Source organism: Convolutriloba macropyga, chromosome 11 (genome assembly GCF_964194025.1).
Source record: "Convolutriloba macropyga chromosome 11, txConMacr16.3, whole genome shotgun sequence".
Classification (NCBI taxonomy): domain Eukaryota; kingdom Metazoa; phylum Xenacoelomorpha; order Acoela; family Convolutidae; genus Convolutriloba; species Convolutriloba macropyga.
In genome coordinates, this window is record NC_134478.1 from 19864776 (window position 1) to 19890000 (window position 25225).

Sequence of the window (25225 nt, forward strand, 5' to 3'; positions counted from 1 at the left end):
CTTCATACCGTACAATTTCGACTTAAGTGCTTTCGTTAAGTCACAGTGCAGCGAATTTTTTCGTTCGTTTGAACGATTAAGTTTTTGGTCGCACTTGACATACCCCACTCCCCAAAATTAATTTCCTCACTATCAAAGACTTCTGCTTACTTTCATTGAAGAATAATAGTTCCACTGAATGTATATAACTGCAATTGAAGGTTTTTTGGAAACACTTGTAAATAAATATACAAGGTTTTTTTCTTAATAAAAATGACATCTCGGCTATTATAAAAAAAAATAAATTTCTCTGTTCTTTTTCTTTTGAAAATGTGCCACCGCTCAAATACGAACTTGACAATGTTTCAAAAACAAGCTAATTGACAAGTTTCATGGTTTATTGTTGAGCAAGTACAACGATCATGCTTCTGGTAAATGTTATTATTCGATTAAACGAACTCCTCTGCAATGTACCAGGGGTGAATAAAAGCTTTGCACACTTCAACCAGATATATCTTGACAATGTTCATCTGAACTGTCGTAAAGGCATACCTTACTTGAAAAGTATTTTGCTACAACTTCTGAAAACATCCAATGGAGCAGTTAACACTATGTTATCAAATTCTAATTCCCAATTGTATAAAATGCCTATTAGAAGCAACTCCCACTATTCAACAAACTTGTACGGTGGCAATTTCTATCAACCTAGGACTACTAATTTTTTTTACCCCTGTGTAACTTCCGGTTTCTGTTTGATCTCATTGTTAGGCCAAATGTTTGTTTAATGTATATGTACTCAACTCTTAACTTGAAGTCACGCCTCGTATTTTTGCTGGTCTGCTCATATTTGGCTAATCCTATTCCCACAGCTACATAGATCAGATCAGCAGAAATAATCATTAATTAACATGGGAAACAAAAACCCATTCCAATAGGAACTTTATATCTAACGCTTTTTCTAGCATCCAGTCTTCTACTACAAGCAGTAATTGCACAATTTTGACTTTTAAAAATTGGAGACATCGTACTCAATCCTGGACCGCGTTCCACTTATAAAGACGTGTTTGAAATCTCAAAAAACAACCTGACAACTTTAAAATATTCCACTTAAATGCTCATAGCATTACCAAAAAAATGGCACAACTTAAGGCTGTAATTAACGATATTAGGACTAATTGTATATATGGAATAACAGAGTTGGCTGGATGACACGGATTCTGATCTTTCAATGAATCCTTGCGACAACTCCTCATTCCATTGTTTCAGAAAAGATCGAGAAACAGGCAAACGGGGAGGAGTACTACTTCCAAAAAATTTCCGAGGTAAAATAAGAAAAGATTTAAACCAGCGATTCAAAGTTTTGAGAGCCTGTGGGTAGAAATAAAAATAAGGATGAGCCAAAAAGCGTTCGTTAACATTGCGTGCTGGCCCCCAAAAAGAAAACTTGATGAATTTCTGAACTATTTGGCTCTAAACATTGATAAAGCAACTACTGAAAACAAGCCGATTTTTCTAATGGGTGACTATAATTTGAACTATTTCGGCAAAAAAGAAAAATAAAATTGGATACCACTTTAATACCTTATGATTTGAATCCAATAAATGTTGAGGACCCCACAAGAATCACGTCCGACAATAAAACGTTCATAGATTTTCTGATAACCGATAAATATCTGGAGACATTATTAGTTGCCACTTTCGAGTCATTAATCAGTAGTGATCATGTCGCTCAACTAATTATCTTAAAAAAAAAGAGTATTTGGTACAAAAAAGAGAGCGCGCATCAACACATTTTTGACAAAAGGAACTATAATAAATCTGAATTTTAGAAAACGATAGAATGCTCAAACTGGCGTGAAGTTTACTCATACCAAGATGAACAAAAAAGACTTGTTGAGTTTGAAAAAAATACTCTCAAAAGCTATACAAATGCATGCTCCCGTACAATAAATCTTTGTACGTAACGAGAAACCCTTGTATTCGTTAGCTAAAAAAATTGTCTCCACGACAACGGGAGAAGAAAAATGCAAACGTGATAAGCTTCTAACTGAATGTGAGCTCATTAAATTTGGGATAAACAAAAACACAGTAGGTTCAAATTTTTATAATGTTTCCGCTCCTTTCAAAAACCTCATTCAAACATCCAACTCTGAGCGCTTGATGGAATTTAATATATGAAGGTGTAAATCACAGTAAAACAGGAACATCTATTGAAAGTTTGAGAAACTAACTCATTCGGTGAAATTATAAGAGAGAGCAAATTCAGCAAACTAGTCGACGTTTTTCAACATCCTCTTCCCTTAAAGCAAACTTTTAAGTTGCAAAAATAATGACGTTTCGTTTCATAACAAGACATGAATCCTTACAAGTCCTCAGAATGCTAACCCTATCTAAACCTTTGGGAGCAACAACTGACAGCATGGGCTTTTTGACATCACATTGTGACCTTGATGTTTGTAAAAAGTCACATGAGCACTCTGTAGAAGATATGTTGGACTACTTTACGTCACTGACACTTAAATTGAATGCAGATGAAACTGTATTTATTGTATTTGGTAAAAAGAATCAACCACAATCACTAGCAATTTTAGAAAAAAATGGAGAAAGATCAAGTGAAATATCTGGGTAAAACTATAGATAATGAACTCAACTATCAAACAGTGGTTAAGAATCTGCTCTCGAAAACGGCCCAGAGTATTAAATGCTTATACAACTTGCGGGTCTGGCTACCAAAAATCTACTTCCTGTTATGATCAATTCTTTTGTAATTAGCCATTTACAATATCCAGCCGTACTATTGAGCGCAGTTGATAATAATTTAATCGTTACCTCAGAAAAACAATTAAGCTGGGCATAAGCGTGTTCTCATCGGTCAAAATTCGAATCATCTACAGATATTAAGCCCCAGCAGAAAATACTACATGTTCGCCTCCTGCTTGACTACAGAATAACCTGCTACCTCTTTCTCTTAAATACTAATCGAAAACCAGCATTCAATAGTCCAAATGGTCTCTCACTGCCTACTTTTGACTACTATAAACATCAAAGAACTGGACAATTTTTTCATCGAACAGTTAGTAGGAGCAAACACTACGATAAAAGCGTAATCCGAAGAGGTTTTGAGTTTTTGAACAAGTTACCTAAAAATCTTTTATTCTGCCCATGTAATTACGCTTCATTTAAAAGAAATCTGAGAAGTTTTTTCTTTAAACAGTTTGTTGCTAATAAAAATTACTGTTTCGGTAAAGTTTCATGGCGTGACTTCAAATTTTCGTCACTTCTTTAAAGCAATTATTGTAAAAATAATTTTTGGATTTGTTCGCACTGGTAATTAATGTAAGTGTAATTTCTCTCTGTACTTAATGATTGAAAACGTGCATTATTTCTTTTGAAATATATATTTTTTGTGATATTGTAATATTTGCTCATCTAAAATAATACGTTTAAAATGCACTGCCTGGAACTTTTTATTAGTCTGTAAATACTCAGGTAATTAAGTGCTTATTTTTTATTATCATCTTAAGACTGCAGGTCTACGAAGCTGTGGCAGGTGATGTGTCAGCAATGTATAATCTGCTTTATTGAAATGAGTTTTTATTAGTTTTCGGCATTTTCCTAGTCACACATTACATACGTACACTCAAAATGACTCTTCTTTTAAAATAACGTTGCGCACTTGAACGAAGAAATTAAGCTTAAATGATGATATCTCACTCTAATTGCTGGTTACTTTGCTCTATTCTGAAAGTCGGCTATCTGTCTGTGTTCGTTTTGTTTTTAGAAAGAGGCGAGCTCGTGAAAAGAACCGGGAGTTAATGAAAACTATGCAGCAGAAACAAACCAAATTTCTAGAGGCCAACTACGATGATGTCATGGCTGCCGCTAATGGTGAGAATTTGTAACTGTATTTTTTTATCATGGAGTGAGAAAAATGTCGCGAAGCCTGGGATTTTTTGTCCTCATGCAGGATTTTCAAGCCATTTTTGTTTTTACCTAAATCTTGCCGAAATGGTTTATTTAAAATGCATTTAAAGTTTTCAATTTGTTTCTAGAAGCTTGGACCATTTTGGTTAGATGTTAGGCTTTTTGTGATAACTCTTTTGTTTTTCACTATGATGATATTGACTCGTTTCAGCAATTTGTAACAAGTTTCTTCAATTTCATCTCCGAATGGGATTAAATAGTAAACGGAAAAAAGTCGAGTGATGTCTGTATATTTATCTCCAAAGTTTCCTCCAATTTTTTTTTATAGCTGCGAAGCTGTAAGCTGAGCGTAGCTATATTGCGGTGCTCTTGGTTTTTTTATGACTCGAAGAGGAGTATTGGTTTTCTCTCGGTCTTTTTTTTTACAGGAAGTAGATTTGTTCACGCGGCATTTTGACCTAAAAGCGAAAGTGAGAAAAGCTGTCTTGGTGAACAGATTTTTGCTAAGCGAGAGAAGTTTTTTGATCATGCGCTGCGTTCAGTGAAAGACTTTTTGACTTTGAAAAGTAGTTTTGACTGAATGGCACATAGATAACCGTTTTTAGCCGTTTTTTTCGTCTAAGTGGCCCAGTTTTTTTGCTTGTAATTTGGTTTTTTGTTGAAATAATTTTTAATCGATGCTATATTGAAATGTAAACCTCGGAAATTGATACTACAGTGTTTTGCAGAGCCTGAAAACGCGTTTCAATTTCAAAATTGGCACATATATCTTTATTTTTTAGTTATTTTTTTCGCCTTTTTCTATTAATATCTTCATTTTTGGATCTTTCAGCCGTCTTTTTGTCAAAAATCAGTTTATATGGCAACTCCCTTTTTTAATTCATTTACTCAACGCCTCTTTCTACCTCGATGTAATTTTGTTTTTTAAAGTTCTACCTATGCTAATCCGATTTTGGTAGTTTTTTTTTCCAATTTTTGTCAGTTTTTTGTTTATATTGTTTTTAATTACTAGAAATAGTATTTCTATTCAATATAAGGGACTTTTATTTCGTTTCAATAAAAATGCATTCATTTTTTGGCGTTAAGTTCTTGAAAATCAGTAAATGCAGTCTTAAAAGTTTTTTGACCTTTTTTTTGCAAAATGTTCTTATTTTTCGTATGTTTGAATTCTGCTTTTTTTAAATTCTATTCAGGAGGATGGATTTTTCTCGGATGACTGGTTGTCTTTTCGATGTTTCGAATGCTGAACAGTGAAATGTATTCCTTTTTCTTGACTTTTTAATTTGATTTTTAACTTTCAAAAATCAAGAAAGTCTTTTTGTTACGGTGTTTATTACATTGTGGTCATATTCTTCACATTCTAGTTTGTATCATGCTAGCTTTGTCCTGAAACCTACATTTATTTTCGGTATATTGAATTTTTCAGTTGTAAAAAATGAACGATTTCAGCTTTTTCTTAGAATTTCGTCATTTCTTTGGTTTGTAATTGATTTCATTCAACATATGGCAGTACTGAAAGTTTGATGGCAAGCTTTTTCCAAAATTTCTATTTATTACTGTTTACTGCAGCTTTCGTCCGGCCTTGGTACTAATTTAAAGGGTTTTTTGCCTTTGAATATTTTGCTGCTTATGTCTTTTCTATGATCAATTTTATTTTTTGATTTAGTATGAAATCATGTTGTCTATCATATGTACAACAAAAAACAGGTGTGTGTTTTTTGTCTTAATCGCAGTGATAAGAAAAGTAATTATAGGTGTTTTCTGATTCTTAAATTTGAGCTTTAGAAACTAAGTAAAATTTGAAAAGATTTAACTTAGTTTCTAAGATTATTATCTGCCCTTTGCTTTCGCGATCTTTTTCAGAGTAGAATCATGATTTTTTTAGGGCTATTGATAACCTTGTCAGCTTTCTCAGACTATCAGGTTTTTGACCACATTAATTATTTTAGATTTTTTAACGTTACCAAACGTTTTCAATAATATAAAATTTTGCTGCATTTTGTTTCTCTTGTTGACAGTGATTTAAGTTTCACCAATTTTTAGAGCAGCCCCGGAGAAGTAGTTAATGGTTCAATACAAAAGGTTGTGGCTTCCGCTGCAATTCCGGTTTTGTTAGTGAAGTTTTGACACTTCGAGTCGCTTCCGGAATTCTTCCGGCTATGTTTTTTTGTTTCGTCGTCTGACGCTCTTTTTTCGTTTTACATTTGTTCACACAGCAAAGCTGAAAAAGTCAAATTTTCTGAATGACTTCTTCCTCTCACTAACGGCATTTGCGCGCGTGACGTCATTTCTCACTCGCTTTATTGAAAGTTTTTTAGGTTATTTGCGTGATTAGATTCTGATCAAACGTGACTGGCCTCACTCAATAAAAGGAATTTTGCACTTTAAAACTTAAATTTAATTTGAATTTGTTTAAGGTCAAAGGAACTCATATGTGCAGTCAAGGTCCCTAATAAGGGGCTTCTGTGGAATGAATTTTAACAAGCTTTATTAATTCATCGCTGAATGTTTTTTAGCCTAGTTTTTTGAGCGGCGTCGATTTTTTTCAATTTAGATCTGTATCTGTTTCTATCTCTATTATATGGCACGCAGGTCTATTTTTTCGCAGCTATTCCGGCAATCTGCCGGCTATGTTTACATTTATCAGTTTTTCCATTTAACGTGAAGAGGTTTTTGTTTTTCTTTTTGAAATTTAAACCAGGTGCGGGCATTTTGATATTAGTTGCTGACTGCTTAGTTGAATACGGTCTTTGTGAAAAAAGCAAAATCAAACGAAACGGGATAAACCGATTACTCCCGGGCGCTAAGACTTAACCTTTGAGGAATTGGTGCGCGCAGAGTGCTTTCATGCAAGGTTAACGAAATTTAGTGAATACGGTCATGGGCAAAATCAAAAGAAGCGTGCTAGACCGCTTAAGCTCGCGCATTAATTCGTATCGCATTAGGTTATCAAAGTTCAGTAGAGCCATGGCTAACTGGCCTTAGTATTAGGCTTTAGTTTAGAAGCTGAATGTCAGTTGACACTCATTCTGTGACACTCAGCTTGTGAAAATGTACATATTCTTTTTCTGTTTCAATCTCGATGGATCTCAATGATTCACTGCCGGCTTTTTCGTCAATCTACCGGCTATGTTCTTGATTGTCATTCTCGGACAAATTTTAAAAGTTTTTCATAGCCGCTCTCAGCGACTATCCTTTAAGTGCTCTCGCTTCTTTCATTTCACTTTACTTTTGATCGTTTTTTGTTTTACATAAGTCACGACTATCAAGTTTGACTTGCCTCACTCATGACTTACCTCACTCACTGCTTCAAGTGAATGGGTTTTGAATTCTTTCACTAAACGAATCACGCTACTTAGTGAATACGGTCGAAACCAAAGGAAAATGGGATAAACCGATAAAGGCTGGTTATTAAGTGAAAATGCATTTTTTTCAGAGTTCGCCAGAGTGGTTGCTAGCTGGCATTACTATTAATCAGTAGCCTTCAGTTTAGATGATAAATTAAGTGTTTCAGAAATCTTACAAACAGCACACTTCTATCAATTTTTATCTCTTTGTTTCAAACCGATGTGCGCCGAGTGGGTGAATTTCGGTGTTTTTTTGGTTTATTTGCTGTCGATATTGGGTCCTTTTTGGTCTTCTAACGTTTCATGTTTTTACTAGCCGCGTCAGCAATTCCAGGCGGCTATTATAGCGCTCCTATTTTGTTTTTACTTCGTCTAACAGATTTTTGTTTCGTCTTCCACTGACTTCTTGGAATTGACTTTTTCAATGACTTCAGTGACTTCTACTGCTTTGCAGTTAACATTTGTGTTCGTGACGGACGTCATTTCTGATTTTTGTTCAATTGCGTGACTTACCTCACTAAAAAAATGACATCTGAACTCACTTATGGAACTTTAAATTTTATGAACATTTACTAATTAAAGGTCAATAGTGTGCATCTAAGTAGTGCCAAACTTATATGCCCCAATTGCTAAGTAAGTCTTGAGTTTTAATATCGAATACTAATTTCGAAAAAGCTCCATTGCGGTTTTTTCCTTGTAGAGCAAATGTGTGTCATAAAAATAACAGTCCGAATCTAACCCAAGCCTAGTGGTCTATTAAAAAGCTGGTAGTCGATCTCAATCTTATTTCATTAGTTGTTTCATTTCATGGTAGGCCAAAAGCTTCTCTCGCGGCTATTTTACGGCAATCTGCTGGCTATGTTTTATGCTCTTGGTAGTCACTGGTCAAACAGAAACAGCTTCGAATTGTTTCGGAAGAACATTTCATTGGGCCGCTTTGCAGATCTTTTAGAAAAACGTTTAGTTACCTAGAGCGAAATTGGTGACGTAATATTACGAGAATGCAGAGAACAGCAAAAACTTTCTGATCAAATATCGTCGCTCTGAGTTTCCCCGGGGCATCAATTATAGCCATGTTTGTTTTTCCCGAAGAATGAGAATGTGTGTATTGGTCGAACAAAGAAAAAAAAGAATTACATTAATCGGAGAAATCTTTGCATAAATTAACAATTGCCTAAATATGAAGCGGAACTGAAAGCAGAAGCTTTAAGAACAGGATTCATTACTACAGGGACGAATTTGGTGTCAGTTTTTGTCTTCAACGTCATATGGGCCTGCGAATTGCATTCAAGATCTGGAAAACGTCAACTATAAAGCTATTGAGAAAATTTTACGCGTGGATTTGATATTGGGGAAAAAAGTTTGAACGAAATTTACGCTATGAAAGGTGCCAAAAATTGGAGAACAACAAGAAGCAGTTTGCCTTCGAATAGAACATGTAGCGTTTTTGTGTTTGCGCTTAACTCTCATTAAATTTTGTGTTATAATTAAATTAAATGTGAAGCCATGAATCAACCCAGTCTCTCTGATGGTTTAAATGAATTTGAGAGAAAAAAATCATTAATTAAATGCTTTCAAAGCGTATGATATTCGCAGCTCTGAAAGCAGCAATTCTTTTACTGATAAAAATAAATAAGCATAAACATGCAGGTTTAAATATTTCTTTTTTTTTCATGAAGCAATGCGATATTCTTAGCTTTCCAACAATGCTTTCCGAAAAACTTGCTGTCTGTTCTGTCAACAAATCTTCTCTTTGTATCTTAAGAACAAATTCTGGGTTTTTCTATATTTAGTGCATAAAATATGATAGTTATAAGAACTGAAACATTTTGTTGTTCAGATAAGGTAACTTTGAGCGCAAAAGAAAAAGCAATTCTTCCGAACTTAAGTTCAACAACAAAAAAATGAGTGTGGCTTGATTGTATCAACTAAAGCCGTTAAAACTTTGGTTATATATTTCTTGAAACATTGCTCAACCTTAATTGCGACAGATTGTTTTGAAATACATGACTATCATAAACTAATTGCGTGTAGCAGAGACGAAAGGAGGTGGTATCCCAATGTAGTATCAAAAATGTATCAAAAGACATTGAGTATCTAGCTTCAGAAACATTTTCTGCCATGCTTTAGCTGTCCAACTTAAGTAACAAAAACTGGAGTTGTTTCATCATAATCACTTGAAACGAAAGGTATATATATAAAAATTTTTACAGAGGTACTTCAAGACTACCTATAATTGAGTTAAAACCTGATAACTTTCCTCTCCTTTATATCACCTTAATATCGACCATAACAAGCCTTTCAGTGATTTGCTTTGAAAACTGTTCTCATCGTGTAAATCTCAGTTTATTGGCAACGCACGGGAGACGGGCCAAAAAATGCAGCATCGATCTAGCATACTGTAGGCATTGAGACATTTTTTAGACTACTATTAAGGACCATTATAAAGTATTATTCCATTTAAATAGTAAGTCTAAGTTTCAACTGGTTGCAGAAAATGCCTTTACTGTGCAAGTCTGGAAAATTCTGAATGATTAGTCAATTTGAAAAACCTGAGTTTTAAACTTAATCCAGTTTTAGGTACTTTTGTTGCACGTTATGGTACTGATGCTTTAAATGCGCACTCCATGAAGTTTCATATGTTCATAAAAGCGACAATAAATCAGTTTATTCCAACTAAAATATTCAAACAACCAAACCTCACACAACGTTGTGTTGATATCAAAGTTGAACTTGAAAAATTAAAGTTAAACTTCAAAGTCCTCCTGCAAAATTTCTTGGTGACAAGGTTGAATCATTTAAGTTGAAATACTGTCAGATAAGAAACAAGTTTGAAAAATTAAGTGAAAAAACGTAATTTCTATCATAGGACAACTAATCAAGCGAAAAAGAAATGAATGCTTTTTTAAAGGGTTAATTGAAGTTGAGGGACTCTCAAAATCGGCCTTTGGCCTTGAAACAACTTTGATGTGATGTTCTATGGTTTTCCCGAAATTTTCCCTATGTTCGTATTCAATTGAGAAGAAAAAAGCAATTGAAAATAGTGAATAAAGCATTTCTTTTTAAAAAGCTACAGTTATCCCACTCCATAAATGGGCGAATTTTATTTAATTCGAACAATATTTCGGCTATTTCTATGCGACAGTCAGCGAATTTTTTAAAAATTTTTGTTTGATCAGGTAAGCAGTTTTCCGAAGGAAAACAATGCTCTGTCCCAGAAGCAGTATGGCTTTAGACGAGAATTATCCTCGGTTAATGGTTTCGTCAAGCTGGCTTCTGTAATAGAAATGTCATGGGAATTTTTAACAAAAAACGATGTGAGCAAAATTTTTGGTATAACGGAAACTTTTGATTCACAAAATCAGCTTTGTTTTTCTTGGTCTGAGCGGCAGAGAGCCAGTCCAGGAACGTATGTCTTCCTACCTATCGTACTAAAGTAAGAGCGTTAAAGTAGGTGCTCAACAATGCTAATTTAAAACTATTTTTGTTGGTGTGTCACAGTTCAATGCTGGGCCCCCTTTTTTCCTTTTATATTTCAATAAGATCACGCAATTTTGCATTGGTTTTGATTTCGTACTATTTGCCGATGATACAGTATATGTAATGAGATAAACAATAATATACCTTATCAGAGAAGCCTTTGCGAGGTTCTCGATCGGTTGAGTAGCAAATCCATTACTGTAAAATGTTAATTTTAGTAGAAGTAACAGCCAATAAAAATTAATCAGGAATATATTGAACTAAACCCAAAGTACCTTGGAGTTCTTATTGTGACTATTCAACATTTTCCCGACAAATGGACTTCATAATTGACATTTTGAACAAATTCATGTTCTTTTCATCGTTTTAAAAGATTACTGACATTTTCACCAATGTTTACCAATGATTACTTCATTTTCATTAATGTTTTTTTTGATACCGTTAAGTTTGATTGTTTTATTTGTTTTATTGTTAGTCGTACAAGTCGTAGTTCAATATGCTGTATTTTTATACGCAATGATGTGCAAAACAACGGAAGAGTCCCTAGAAGCTGAACCGAGTCATCTGATTAGAAATAGTCCCGGTTTGAGAAAGGACTGCTCAATTTGTACTGGGAGAGAAAAAATGAGTTTTAACTGTGAAGAAACTGCATCTGTGAGTAATTTCAACGTTAGTACATGTATTTTGGAGCCGCGAAAGCCCAATGCAGAAAATCATTTCAATGATTAATTGTTTAAACTTGAGGAACATTCAAAATTGATTTATAATATTTGGATCCATCAAACCTAAAAAGTCAACCGGCAGTTGTTCTAAGTCTATTGGCTTAAGGTAAGGAAATTTGTCGATATCAAGGCTCAAGTACAATGCTGACTATGGTCAGAAACAAATTGGAAGTCTTGCTTTCGGTGTTGGTTCATTGTTATATTCTAGGCAAAGCTGATTTACTTTCAAAGTTTTTTAAAGTTTTCCTTACACTGATCTTTTCAGATTTTTTAACGAATTTTTCCTGTAATGAATTTGTTTGGCGAAACTTCGAGTATTGTAAATTTTGAAGAAGAATTTTTCACCAATTATCTTTCAACTGATTGTATCAAATAAAGCCGTTAAAACTATTGTAATTGATATTACTGAAACATTGTTCAACCTTAGACACAGATTGTTTTGAAATACATGGCTATCATAAACTAATTGCATGTAACAGAGACGAAAGGAGGTGGCATCCCAATCTAGTATTAAAACTGTATCAAAAGACATTGAGTATCTAGCTTCAGAAACAGTTTCTGCCATGCTTTAGCTGTCCAACTTAAGTAACAAAAACTGGAGTTGTTTCATCATAATCACTTAAAATGAAAGGTATATATATAAAAATTTTTACAGAGGTACTTCAAGACTACCTATAATTGAGTTAAAACCTGATAACTTTCCTCTCCTTTATATCACCTTAATATCGACCATAACAAGCCTTTCAGTGATTTGCTTTGAAAACTGTTCTCATCGTGTAAATCTCAGTTTATTGGCAACGCACGGGAGACGGGCCAAAAAATGCAGCATCGATCTAGCATACTGTAGGCATTGAGACATTTTTTAGACTACTATTAAGGACCATTATAAAGTATTATTCCATTTAAATAGTAAGTCTGTTTCAACTGGTTGCAGAAAATGCCTTTACTGTGCAAGTCTGGAAAATTCTGAATGATTAGTCAATTTGAGAAACCTGAGTTTTAAACTTAATCCAGTTTTAGGTACTTTTGTTGCACGTTATGGTACTGATGCTTTAAATGCGCACTCCATGAAGTTTCATATGTTAATAAAAGCGACAATAAATCAGTTTATTCCAACTAAAATATTCAAACAACCAAGCCTCACACAACGTTGTGTTGATATCAAAGTTGAACTTGAAAAATTAAAGTTAAACTTCAAAGTCCTCCTGCAAAATTTCTTGGTGACAAGGTTGAATCATTTAAGTTGAAATACTGTCAGATAAGAAACAAGTTTGAAAAATTAAGTGAAAAAACGTAATTTCTATCATAGGACAACTAATCAAGCGAAAAAGAAATGAATGCTTTTTTAAAGGGTTAATTGAAGTTGAGGGACTCTCAAAATCGGCCTTTGGCCTTGACAACAACTTTGATGTGATGTTCTATGGTTTTCCCGAAATTTTCCCTATGTTCGTATTCAATTGATAAGAAAAAAAAATTGAAATTTGTGAATAAAGCATTCGTTATTAGAAAGCTACAGTTATTCCATTCCATAAATTGGGAATTTTAATTAATCCGAACAATATTACGCCCATTTCTATGCGACAGTCCGCAAATCTTTGAAATTTTTTTTGTTTGATCAGGTAAGCAGTTTTCCAGATAAAAGCAGTGATTTCTTCCAAAAGCAGTATGGCTTGAAAAGAGAATTATACTCAGTTAACGGTTTTGTCAAGCTTGCACCTGATATAGAGATGTCATGGGAATTTTTAACAAAAAACGATATGAGCAAAATTGTTGGATTAACGGAAATTTTGATTCACAAAATCAGTTTTGTACTTCTTGGTTTGAGCGACAGAGAGCCGGTCCAGGAACCCATGTCCTCCTACCTATTGCACAAAAGTCGGCGCGTTAGAATAGGTGCTCAACTATGATAAATAAAAACTATTTTTGTTGGTGTGTCACAGAGTTCAGTTCTGGGCCTCTTCTTTTCCTTTTATATTTCAGATCACGCAATTTCGCAATGGTTTTGATTTCGTACTATTTGCCGATGATACAGTATATGCAATGAGATAAACAATAATATACATTATCAGAGAAGGCTTTGCGAGGTTCTCGATCGGTTGAGTAGCAAATCCATTACTGTAAAATGTTAATTTTAGTAGAAGTAACAGCCAATAAAAATTAAGCAAGAATATATTGAACTAAACCCAAAGTACCTTGGAGTTCTTATTGTGATTATTCAACATTTACCCAACATGTGCACTTCTTAATTGACAATTTGAATAAATTCATGTTCTTTTTGTCGTTTGAAAAGATTACTGACATTTTCAAGTTTTTATTGTGATTATTCAAAATTTACCCAACATGTGCACTTCTTAATTGTCAATTTGAACAAATTCATGTTCTGTTTATCGTTTGAAATTATTACTGACATTTTCACAATTAATGTTTTATTAATTGCTCTTGAACGAAGTTCATGGCAATTATTGTAAACGTGTGTGGCTTTTTTCATGCAAAATTTACGCTTGACAATTTTGACTTTTCGGGTAACTTTTACGCGCTTGACTTTTTGCGTTTGGCGTGATCTAAATCTCTCTCTCAATCACAATTTCAAGCAGCTGAACTCAATTGGTGGCAATTTAATACTAAATGTCAATTAAAAAGTGCGCCAAAACTGGTGCCATTTTTCACTTTAAATCTTAATAGTGGTATATGTTAACCTCTAATGTGGTTATCCGAAGCCCACTATTGAACTTCTTAGTCCCATTTAGGCTCCCCCTCCCTCCCTCCTCCCTCCCGCCGACTGAAGCAGGCTGTAAATGATTAGAGCTCGCACTAGTCGTTCGAGAGCAATTCTTCCGACGTTTAGTCGGCTATGTTATGATACCGTAAAGTTGATTCATTTTTATTTGTTTTATTGTTAGGTGTACAACCCAGAGTTCAATATGCTGTATTTTTATACGCAATGATGTGCAAAACAACGGAAGAGTCCCTAGAAGCTGAACCGAGTCATCTGATTAGAAATAGTCCCGGTTTGAGAAAGGACTGCTCAATTTGTACTGGGAGAGAAAAAATGAGTTTTAACTGTAAGAAACTGCATCTGTGAGAAATTTCAACGTTATTACATGTATTTTGGAGCCGCGAAAGCCCAATGCAGAAAATCATTTCAATGATTAATTGTTTAAACTTGAGGAACATTCAAAATTGACTTATAATATTTGGATCCATCAAACCTAAAAAGTCAACCGGCAGTTGTTCTAAGTCTATTGGCTTAAGGTAAGGAAATTTGTCGATATCAAGGCTCAAGTACAATGCTGACTATGGACAGAAACAAATTGGAAGTCTTGCTTTCGGTGTTGGTTCATTGTTATATTCTAGGCAAAGCTGATTCACTTTCAAAGTTTTTTAAAGTTTTCCTTACACTGATCTTTTCAGATTTTTTAACGAATTTTTCCTGTAATGAATTTGTTTGGCGAAACTTCGAGTATTGTAAATTTTGAAGAAGAATTTTTCACCAATTATCTTTCAACTGATTGTATCAAATAAAGCCGTTAAAACTATTGTAATTGATATTACGGAAACATTGTTCAACCTTAGACACAGATTGTTTTGAAATACATGGCTATCATAAACTAATTGCATGTAACAGAGACGAAAGGAGGTGGCATCCCAATCTAGTATCAAAACTGTATCAAAAGACATTGAGCAGCTAGCTTCAGAAACAGTTTCTGCCATGCTTTAGCTGTCCAACTTAAGTAACAAAAACTGGAGTTGTTTCATCATAATCACTTGAAATGAAAGGTATATATATAAAAATTTTTACAGAGGTACTTCAAGACTACCTATAATTGAGTTAAAACCTGATAACTTTCCTCTCCTTTATATCACCTTAATATCGACCATAACAAGCCTTTCAGTGATTTGCTTTGAAAATTGTTCTCATCGTGTAAATCTCAGTTTATTGGGAACGCACGGGAGACGGGCCAAAAAATGCAGCATCGATCTAGCATACTGTAAGCATTGAGACATTTTTTAGACTACTATTAAGGACCATTATAAAGTATTATTCCCTTTAAATAGTAAGTCTAAGTTTCAACTGGTTGCAGAAAATGCCTTTACTGTGCAAGTCTGGAAAATTCTGAATGATTAGTCAATTTGAGAGACCTGAGTTTTAAACTTAATCCAGTTTTAGGTACTTTTGTTGCACGTTATGGTACTGATGCTTTAAATGCGCACTCCATGAAGTTTCATATGTTAATAAAAGCGACAATAAATCAGTTTATTCCAACTAAAATATTCAAACAACCAAGCCTCACACAACGTTGTGTTGATATCAAAGTTGAACTTGAAAAATTAAAGTTAAACTTCAAAGTCCTCCTGCAAAATTTCTTGGTGACAAGGTTGAATCATTTAAGTTGAAATACTGTCAGATAAGAAACAAGTTTGAAAAATTAAGTGAAAAAACGTAATTTCTATCATAGGACAACTAATCAAGCAAAAAAGAAATGAATGCTTTTTTAAAGGGTTAATTGAAGTTGAGGGACTCTCAAAATCGGCCTTTGGCCTTGACAACAACTTTGATGAGATGTTCTATGGTTTTCCCGAAACTTTCCCTATGTTCGTATTCAATTGATAATAAAAAAGCAATTGAAATTTGTGAATAAAGCATTCGTTATTAGAAAGCTACAGTTATTCCATTCCATAAATTGGGAATTTTAATTAATCCGAACAATATTACGCCCATTTCTATGCGACAGTCCGCAAATCTTTGAAATTTTTTTTGTTTGATCAGGTAAGCAGTTTTCCAGATAAAAACAGTGATTTCTCCCAAAAGCAGTATGGCTTGAGAAGAGAATTATACTCGGTTAACGGTTTTGTCAAGCTTGCACCTGATATAGAGATGTCATGGGAATTTTTAACAAAAAACGATGAGCAAAATTGTTGGATTAACGGAAACTTTGATTCACAAAATCAGTTTTGTACTTCTTGGTTTGAGCGACAGAGCCGGTCCAGGAACCCATGTCCTCCTACCTATTGCACAAAAGTCGGCGCGTTAGAATAGGTGCTCAACTATGATAAATAAAAACTATTTTTGTTGGTGTGTCACAGAGTTCAGTTCTGGGCCTCTTCTTTTCCTTTTATATTTCAGATCACGCAATTTCGCAATGGTTTTGATTTCGTACTATTTGCCGATGATACAGTATATGTAATGAGATAAACAATAATATACATTATCAGAGAAGCCTTTGCGAGGTTCTCGATCGGTTGAGTAGCAAATCCATTACTGTAAAATGTTAATTTTAGTAGAAGTAACAGCCAATAAAAATTAAGCAGGAATATATTGAACTAAACCCAAAGTACCTTGGAGTTCTTATTGTGATTATTCAACATTTACCCAACATGTGCACTTCTTAATTGACAATTTGAATAAATTCATGTTCTTTTCATCGTTTGAAAAGATTACTGACATTTTCAAGTTTTTATTGTGATTATTCAAAATTTACCCAACATGTGCACTTCTTAATTGTCAATTTGAACAAATTCATGTTCTGTTTATCGTTTGAAATTATTACTGACATTTTCACAATTAATGTTTTATTAATTGCTCTTGAACGAAGTTCATGGCAATTATTGTAAACGTGTTTGTCTTTTTTCATGCAAAATTTACGCTTGACAATTTTGACTTTTCGGGTAACTTTTACGCGCTTGACTTTTTGCGTTTGGCGTGATCTAAATCTCTCTCTCAATCACAATTTCAAGCAGCTGAACTCAATTGGTGGCAATTTAATACCAAATGTCAATTAAAAAATGCGCCAAAACTGGTGCCATTTTTCACTTTAAATCTTAATAGTGGTATATGTTAACCTCTAATGTGGTTATCCGAAGCCCACTATTGAACTTCTTAGTCCCATTTAGGCTCCCCCTCCCTCCCTCCCGCCGACTGAAGCAGGCTGTAAATGATTAGAGCTCGCACTAGTCGTTCGAGAGCAATTCTTCCGACGTTTAGTCGGTTATGTTATGATACCGTAAAGTTGATTCATTTTTATTTGTTTTATTGTTAGGTGTACAACCCAGAGTTCAATATGCTGTATTTTTATACGCAATTATGCGCAAAACAACGAAAGAGTCCCTAGAAGCTGAACCGAGTCATCTGATTAGAAATATTCCCGGTTTAAGAAAGGACGGCTCAATTTGTACTTGGAGAGAAAAAATCGTGTTTTAACTTTGAAGAAACTGCATCTGAGTGAAATCTCAACGTTATTAGCCATATTTTCGAGGTGCTAGAGCCCACTGAAGAAATTTATTTCATTAATGGCTTGTTTAAACTTGAGAAACATTCAAAATTGATAAAAAGGCAACCGGCTGTTGTTCTAAATCTATTGGTGTAAGGTAAGGAAATTTGTCGATATCATGCTCAAGTAAAATGCTGACTGTGGACAGAAACAAATTGGAAGTCTTGCTTTCTGTGTTTGTTCATTGTTATATTCTAGGCAAAGTTTTTTAAAGTTTTCCTTACACTGATCTTTTCAGATTTTTAACGAATTTTTCCTGTAATGAGTTTGTTTGGCAAATTTTCGCGTATTGTTAAGTTAGAAGACGTATTTTTTACCAAGTATCTTTTAACTGCTTCAATGCTTAACTTCACTAGGCTTCTTAGAAGCCTATTGATGATCTGGCAGATGAATGATGATTTTCTGATGACTGAATAACATGTCCTTAGATTCTGAAAACTAATTTATTTAAGTTACCATAGAGACGTTTTGGCATTGGGTAAAAAATACGGTCCCAAATCTATAAGAATATAAAACTGTTGACAGAACAGAGCACAGCGTCTGGTGAGCACGACGACAGTTCTGTGAAGCGTTGTGTGATATGCAACCAGACCAATACTCCCTCTACTGGTGAAGGGGTAGCTGAGGAGAACACGGAACAGTCGTCGGGTGCAAATAGCTCCGCCTCTTCTTGCAACGATTATTTAGTCATTATGGCATTCGGACAAAATTCAAATGGTAAGTATATCGTTGGCTTTGTTAACTTGACAATTAAAGATGGGCGATATTTTGGTTTTCTAATATACTAAACGGTAAATTACTAGTGAAAAAGGAGTGCAAACAATTTAACTTATCAGAAATGAAGTTTTTCATACTTGCTGTAGAGTTTATTATTACAGTTGATCAAAATGTATGACCAATCTTACGGAATTCCTTAGATGGAAAGACTGGACCGGCTTTTACAAGCTTGGTAAATGTGAAATAGCACTAGTATACTATGCTGACATTTCACCTATGACTCAGTGGATTTTGCCCAATTTACTTTTTCCGTAAACTAATTAGAGGGTATTGTCTCGTTCTAGTTTCCTGATTGTCTACAGACGATCACGAATTAAACTGAAGTTCAGCAGTTGTAAATGATTGTCGGTTTTAGTTCTATCGAAGAGACGTAGTGGAGAGAGATCAGACGGACATATAACTCAAGACAGTCAGTTGAACACGAGCATTGAAGAAGATTGCGAGAGTGCTGGTCTGGAACCAGTAACGGTCTCCAAATTGTACCAAGATCGAATATACCAATACTTGAAGCTGTTCCCGGACTCACACGTAAGAAAACCCTTTGAACTGTCAAATGTTATCTCAGAAAACTATACAGTAATCGTTGTTTTTGTCAGTTAATAGTATGTATTCAGGGAATTAAGATGAAAAGATTGGTGCGAATTCAGAGTAAGACATCAATGGCTGGAGTTGTTGGGTCAAGATGAAAAAAAACGTTGATTATTTTATCTGTAATTTTCTAAAAACCCATTTGAAAAAGCAACAACCCCAAAGTTTTTTGACGCAAACGGAAGCTTAAATGAGCCTTATTGTGTACAAATTCTTGTTTGACATTTTAATGGAAGTTAATCTGTGTCCATTAAATATAGGTCAGTCAGTCTATAGGAGAACATGTAGAAGCATCTGAAAGATCATCGAATTAATTGCTCTTAAATAAAGTTTATAGTAATTACCTTAGTACTGTGGGTCTTTTTCAATGAAAGTTTTTGCTTGGTGGATTTTTTTGTCTGACGCCTTGATTTTTCGAGTCGCCGCTTGATTTTTTTTTACTCTTGACTTTATTTTTGCGTGATATAAATTGCTCTTATTCAGATTTTAGGCTGCTAACTTAATTCGCAGCAGTTTATTACTAAAATTCAAATCAAAAGTGCACCAAAATTGGATTCATGATCCATTTTAAATCCCAGTAGTGATCTATAATAAGCAGTTGTGATGCCATTATTTTAAACCCTTTTGCGACATTATACCCCTCCCCGGCTAAAGTGAGGCTTGTTTGAGAGCAAATTGACTGACCATAGTCTGCAATAATGTGTTTTTGGTTGCCGTAGGTTCCAGTTGGCTTCCTAGATGCGTGTCTGAGTCCTGCTGGAGTTCTGAGCATCTCAATGTGTGACCACATTGCACATAACTCCTGCATTAATAAATACAAGGCCACATTGCACGTAAGTTACCGACTTTCAAAATGAACGCAATTGAAATTTCAAGGAGGCTCGCTAATATGCGTTTGCACATAATGTTCCGACGCCGTTCAACCAAGTTTGCGGCGTAATTGTCTGCCAAATGAGGAAGAGATAGAAAAATTTCAAAAAAATTACTTATTGTTCGAAAATAATAATTTGTTTATCCATTTGAAAAATCGCTTTAAGCTCTAACCACTATACAAATGAAACAATAACCCATTAGAGGGTCGATGATAACTGCCATTAAGTAGAATAAGAGACGAGACAAACAACAAAATCAAATACAAACAACAAGTTTTACTTACGACCAAAACTCAATGTCTATCTATTTGTTCTTAGAAAACTCAATGAAAAAGCCAAAACAGCATCAGATAAAAAGAAGACGAAAACAGATGACTTGCATTTCACAGGAAAAGATTTGGGACCTGTCTTTATTGAGAATAATTAACAAGTAGATAGAAAACAAAAAGGGACAAAGTTAGAAAATACGTTTACACTTTTGAAAATGATAAAATTCAATGTCATGAAAGCAATTCGCTATAAACTAAAATCATTCGTTGGCTTCCTTTATGGCTTCATACAAAAGCATTGAGACTTTTCATTGTTCGGTATGTCATACTATTACAAAAAGTGCAAATACATACAAAAATCAAGAAGTGAGTTCAATTTTGCGAGGAAACGTTGCCAAAGCCTACAAGATTAAAATCTATTCACTAAAAAAATTGAATAGAATCAACTGCACCTTTTTCACCGACATTATTGTGATATGCGACTTGTCTTTAATGTGCCAGTAACGTGATGATCGGACAAGACAGCAAAAGAGAACATCAGAAATGGGAAAATGTCAAAAAAATTTATGCAAATAAAAAAGGGACCTCTGATTATTGAGAATACGCGGAAAAAGTTGCAGAACTAAGATTGAAATCGGCAAATTTCTATTTTTTTCAAAGCGTAAGGCATAACAACCGTAAGCTTTCAAGTGAAAAATGGTAAATAGTTGTTGCTGCCTGTTACTGCTTGGTAAGCTATTTGTGCATTTCGTTAGTGACACTAAGTCAAAAGACTACACATCAAATCTGAATACAAGCAGAACTCAAAATTTCACGAATTTTTTTATGCAAATGGTGTTGAAGGAAAAACACTATTCTTTGCGTTGAAAATATTTTGTATTTTTATTGCACCACGCCTTTTGCACCTATATTTGACTTGTTAGTAACTGACGTGTGATTTGAAATCTTTCTGCTTTATAACTAACATAAAAGAAAATAAAAAGCAAAATTATCACAAAAAATATTTACAGCGCCGCATTACAATGCGATTAATTTTTGAACTAAACCTTTCCACAAGTAGACCAAAACTGGTTGAGCCTTTGCTGCTTCTCAATTACAAAATGTTCAAAACGTTACCGTAATAGACAATTTGACCAAAAAGATTTTTGGGTACCTATTGAGTATATTACCAATAAACCATTGTGTTAACTGAAAGCATTGAATAGTGTTTTTAATAGCTCCATCAATAACGAATTAGACATTTCAGTAATTAGACCCAGTCATAAGACTACAAAAGAAACATTAAATTCTGGTAAAAACTCCAGAATAAAGTAAAAACGAAAAATTGTGGGGGCCATAAAAACCATGAGCTGCACTTATAAATAAAACACAATATTGATTTATTGGACACTATTGGAACCTATAGGGACCTCTTAATCATTGAAACTTTAAATGAAAAAACTTTTTTTAATTGGGTTGAAAAAAATACACACAATTTTTCAAAAGGGACACCCAAAATTCAATCAGAATCCTTTTTCATTGCAAAAAGCAACGATGAGACCAAAATGGACCTTGATATCGCTCCGCGGCTTTTAAAAAAAAACTTAAATGTTTTCTTAAAAGATGCGTAAAAGATTTTTTGGCGAACAAAATTTTAATATATCAAAAATAAACTAAACATCTATTTTTAAAAATATCGATTTAAATTAGGGAAAGACCACGAAAATGTTACTTCAGAAAACCCTCTAAGGAACCTGAGGTACAATTAGCCCATATCCGAATAAAGAAAGATTTGTTAGTGGTTTTCATGTCTGCTCCACCGGTCAAACTGGACATAGTGGGCCAAATAGGCGTATTCGGTGCCATTTTATGAAAAAAGAAAATGTTCAATTTTCAAAATATTTCTGAAAAACGAAAACTGTTGGTTCATACTATTCATCAACTCTCTTCTATCTTTAAACGTAAAACCATTAAGACTATCGTTAAGAATTTATATTTTAGCAGAAATTGATAAAAATTTACGCAAAAATTACGAAAAATGTGAACAAATCGACTGTAGTTGGGCCCACGTTCACATTCCTTCACACCTCCGTAACTCCTCGTAAAAGCGAAATTCAAAAAGATTTTTTTGATTTTAAATTCTACCATTGACATGCTTTCTAATGATACCACTCACAATCCTGTGCGATGAATATATCGATCGACGAAAATTGAAAACAAAAAAAAAAACTAGTTGAGTTTGTAGTTCCTCCCCCACTAAAGTGGGTCGGAATAATAAAGAACGCAGTTGGTGTAATCGTATTAAACAAACACCATTTAGTGTGAATTTTAGGAACAGGATAAACAAACACATCAGGAAACGAATATAATTTCTTCAATTAGCAAAATCGAAGTCAATTAGCAAATCAAATGCGGTCTGGGTCCTTCCTAAGCTGCTGTAAAAAAGATAGCTGACTGTTTTTGGCAGTAATGAACGATTAAGACAATATTTATTTTGCATAAGGAAATGATTGTGAAGCTTTGTAGCCTATACTAATGATACTGTGTCATCAATATTGGGATTCTACGATCGTATAGAAATTATCTTTTTCGACAGTTAAAGTAATAGTTCTCAAACCATAGACAAGTACCTGATTCAAATATGAAAGGTGATTTCCTTTTTTAATGTTTTTTATTCAGTTTAATTTATATTCTTGTAGCTCAGTGTGTTGCTGGCAACCTTCAAATAATGAGACGAACTAAGTTTGTTTCGACCGTAGCAGGATTGAACCGTCGAGCGGTTTGAGCTATTTCTCATCTGTTTTCAGAACATTGAGTTAGCGAGTTATTAATAGCCGCACAGCGATAGCTGGGGCTATTATTGGCCTTCTCTTGGTTTTTTAATAGCCGCCCTCATCTATTCAGCCGGCTATTATAGCGCTCCTATTTTTTTTTTAACTTCGTCGAATAAAAAAATGTTTCGCTTTACCTCATTTTGCCGCCTTTTCAACATTTTGCGTGAAATCTTTTTGACTTCTCTAGGCTAGTTTCTCTCTTCTCTCATTCTGCTAAAAGTGATTTTGAACATCAGTTGCGCAGCAAAGCAATTCAAAATGAACAGGGTCAGTATAAAAAATTGAAGTCATAAGTAGAAACGGGATAAACCCATAAAGCCCAATTTTAGATGCCCGCTATTTGAACGTCGTTCCTATAAGTCTTATTTACCATCTCTAATGCTTATTGTTATTGATAGGAGCCCCTGTAGCCTCTCTCTAAGAAACAGAAGTATGTTCAACTACGAAATGCCTTCAAAATAAATCGGACTTAAAAAAAATGTTTTTGTACAAAAATCTTTCTTTTTCATTATCTTCTGTTATTTCAATCCCAATCATGCTTATTGGAATCAACGGCGGCTATTTTCCGGCAATCTGCCGGGTATGTTTTACGACTCGAAGAGGAGTATTGGTTTTCTTAAGGTTTTTTTTTTACCGGAAGTACTATTCGTTCAGACGATGTTTTGACCTAAAAGCGAAAGCGAGTAAAATTGCAGTGTGAACTAATTTTTTTCTGAGCGAGAGAAGTTTTTTGATCATGCGCTGCGTTTAGTGAATGACTTTTTGACATTGAAAAGTAGTTTTTGACTGAATGGCACATATAGATAACCGTTTTTAGCCGTTTTTTCGTCTAAGTGGCCTAGTTTTTTTGCTTGTAATTTGGTTTTTTGTGGAAATAATTTTTAATCGATGCTATGTTGAAATGTAAACCCGGGAAATTGTTAGCACAGTATTTTGTATAGCCTGAAATTGCGTTTCAAATGCGAAATTGGCACATATTTCTTGATTTTTTAGTTAATTTTTGGCTTTTTCTATTAATTTCTCCATTTTTGGATCTTTTAGCTGTTTTTTGTCAAAAATCAGTTAATATGGCAACTTCCATTTGATAATTCATATACTCACTGCCTCTTTCTACCTCGATGTAATTTGGTTTCATAAAATTGTACATTTGTTAATCCGATTTTCGTAGTTTTTTGCATTTTTTTTCAGTTTTTTGTTTGTATTTTGCATTTAATTACTAGAAATAGTATTTTGGGGAAGATGAGGGACTTTAATTACGTTTCAATAAAAATTCAATCATTTTTTGGTGTTTAGTTTTTGAAAAAACAGATAAATTTTTTTTCATAAATGCAGTCTTAATTATTTTTTGACCACTTTTTTGCAAAATGTTTCATTGTTTCGTATGTATGAATTCTGCTTTTTCTTGTTTTATTCTGTTCAGCGAGCTGGATTTTTGTCTCGAATGACTCGTTGTCTTTTCTATGTCTCGAATGCTGATCAATGAAATGTACTCGTTTTTCTTGATTTTTTTAAATTTGATTTTTAACTTTCAAAAATCAAGAATTGGTCTTTTTGTTACGGTGTTCCTAACATTGTGTCCATATTCTTCACATTCTCGTTTGTATCATTCTAGTTTTGTCCTGGCACCTACTTTTGTTTTCGTTATATTGATTTTTTCAGTTGTTAAAAAATTGAATGAATTCAGCTTTTTCTTAGATCTTGGTTTCTTCTGTTTGCAATTGATTTAATTCAAAATAAGGCAGTACTGGGAGTTTGCTAGAAAGTCTTTTCCAACATTTTGACTTATTACTATTCATTGCAATTTTATTCCGGGCTGGGTATTGTTTTTAGACGATTGTTTGCCTTTGAGTATTAGTCTGTTGCTTTTGTTTTTCTATGATTAATTTAATTTTTGAATTAGTATGAAAGCTTGTTGTCTAGCATATATACAACAAGGAAGAATCATGTATTATTTTTGTCTTAATTGCCGTGATTAGAAATCTAATTGTATTGGTTCTCTGATTCTTAAGTTTGAGCACTCTTTTTTGAATAATTTTGACTTTCCTGTCTTTTTTGAAAAGTTTTTATCTGCCGTTTGCTTTCGCGATCTTTTTGAGATTAGAATCATTAATTATCTGAGGGCATGTGATGGCCCTGTCAGCTTTGTCAGGCTATTAGTTTTTGACCATCCTAAATATTTCAGACT

General features: G+C 34.0%; 1 protein-coding gene across 1 annotated transcript in view; it reads left to right on the forward strand.

Annotated features, from left to right (window-relative positions):
* The window catches only part of LOC142349780 (E3 ubiquitin-protein ligase UBR3-like), a 161360-nt gene that overhangs the window by 96809 nt on the left and 39326 nt on the right, over window positions 1–25225 (forward strand). The window contains exons 18-21 of the mRNA XM_075401549.1: window positions 3761–3867; window positions 18247–18438; window positions 18854–19026; window positions 19806–19919. Of these exons, the coding sequence (XP_075257664.1) occupies window positions 3761–3867; window positions 18247–18438; window positions 18854–19026; window positions 19806–19919 (586 nt within the window). The remainder of the gene's footprint in view (window positions 1–3760; window positions 3868–18246; window positions 18439–18853; window positions 19027–19805; window positions 19920–25225) is intronic.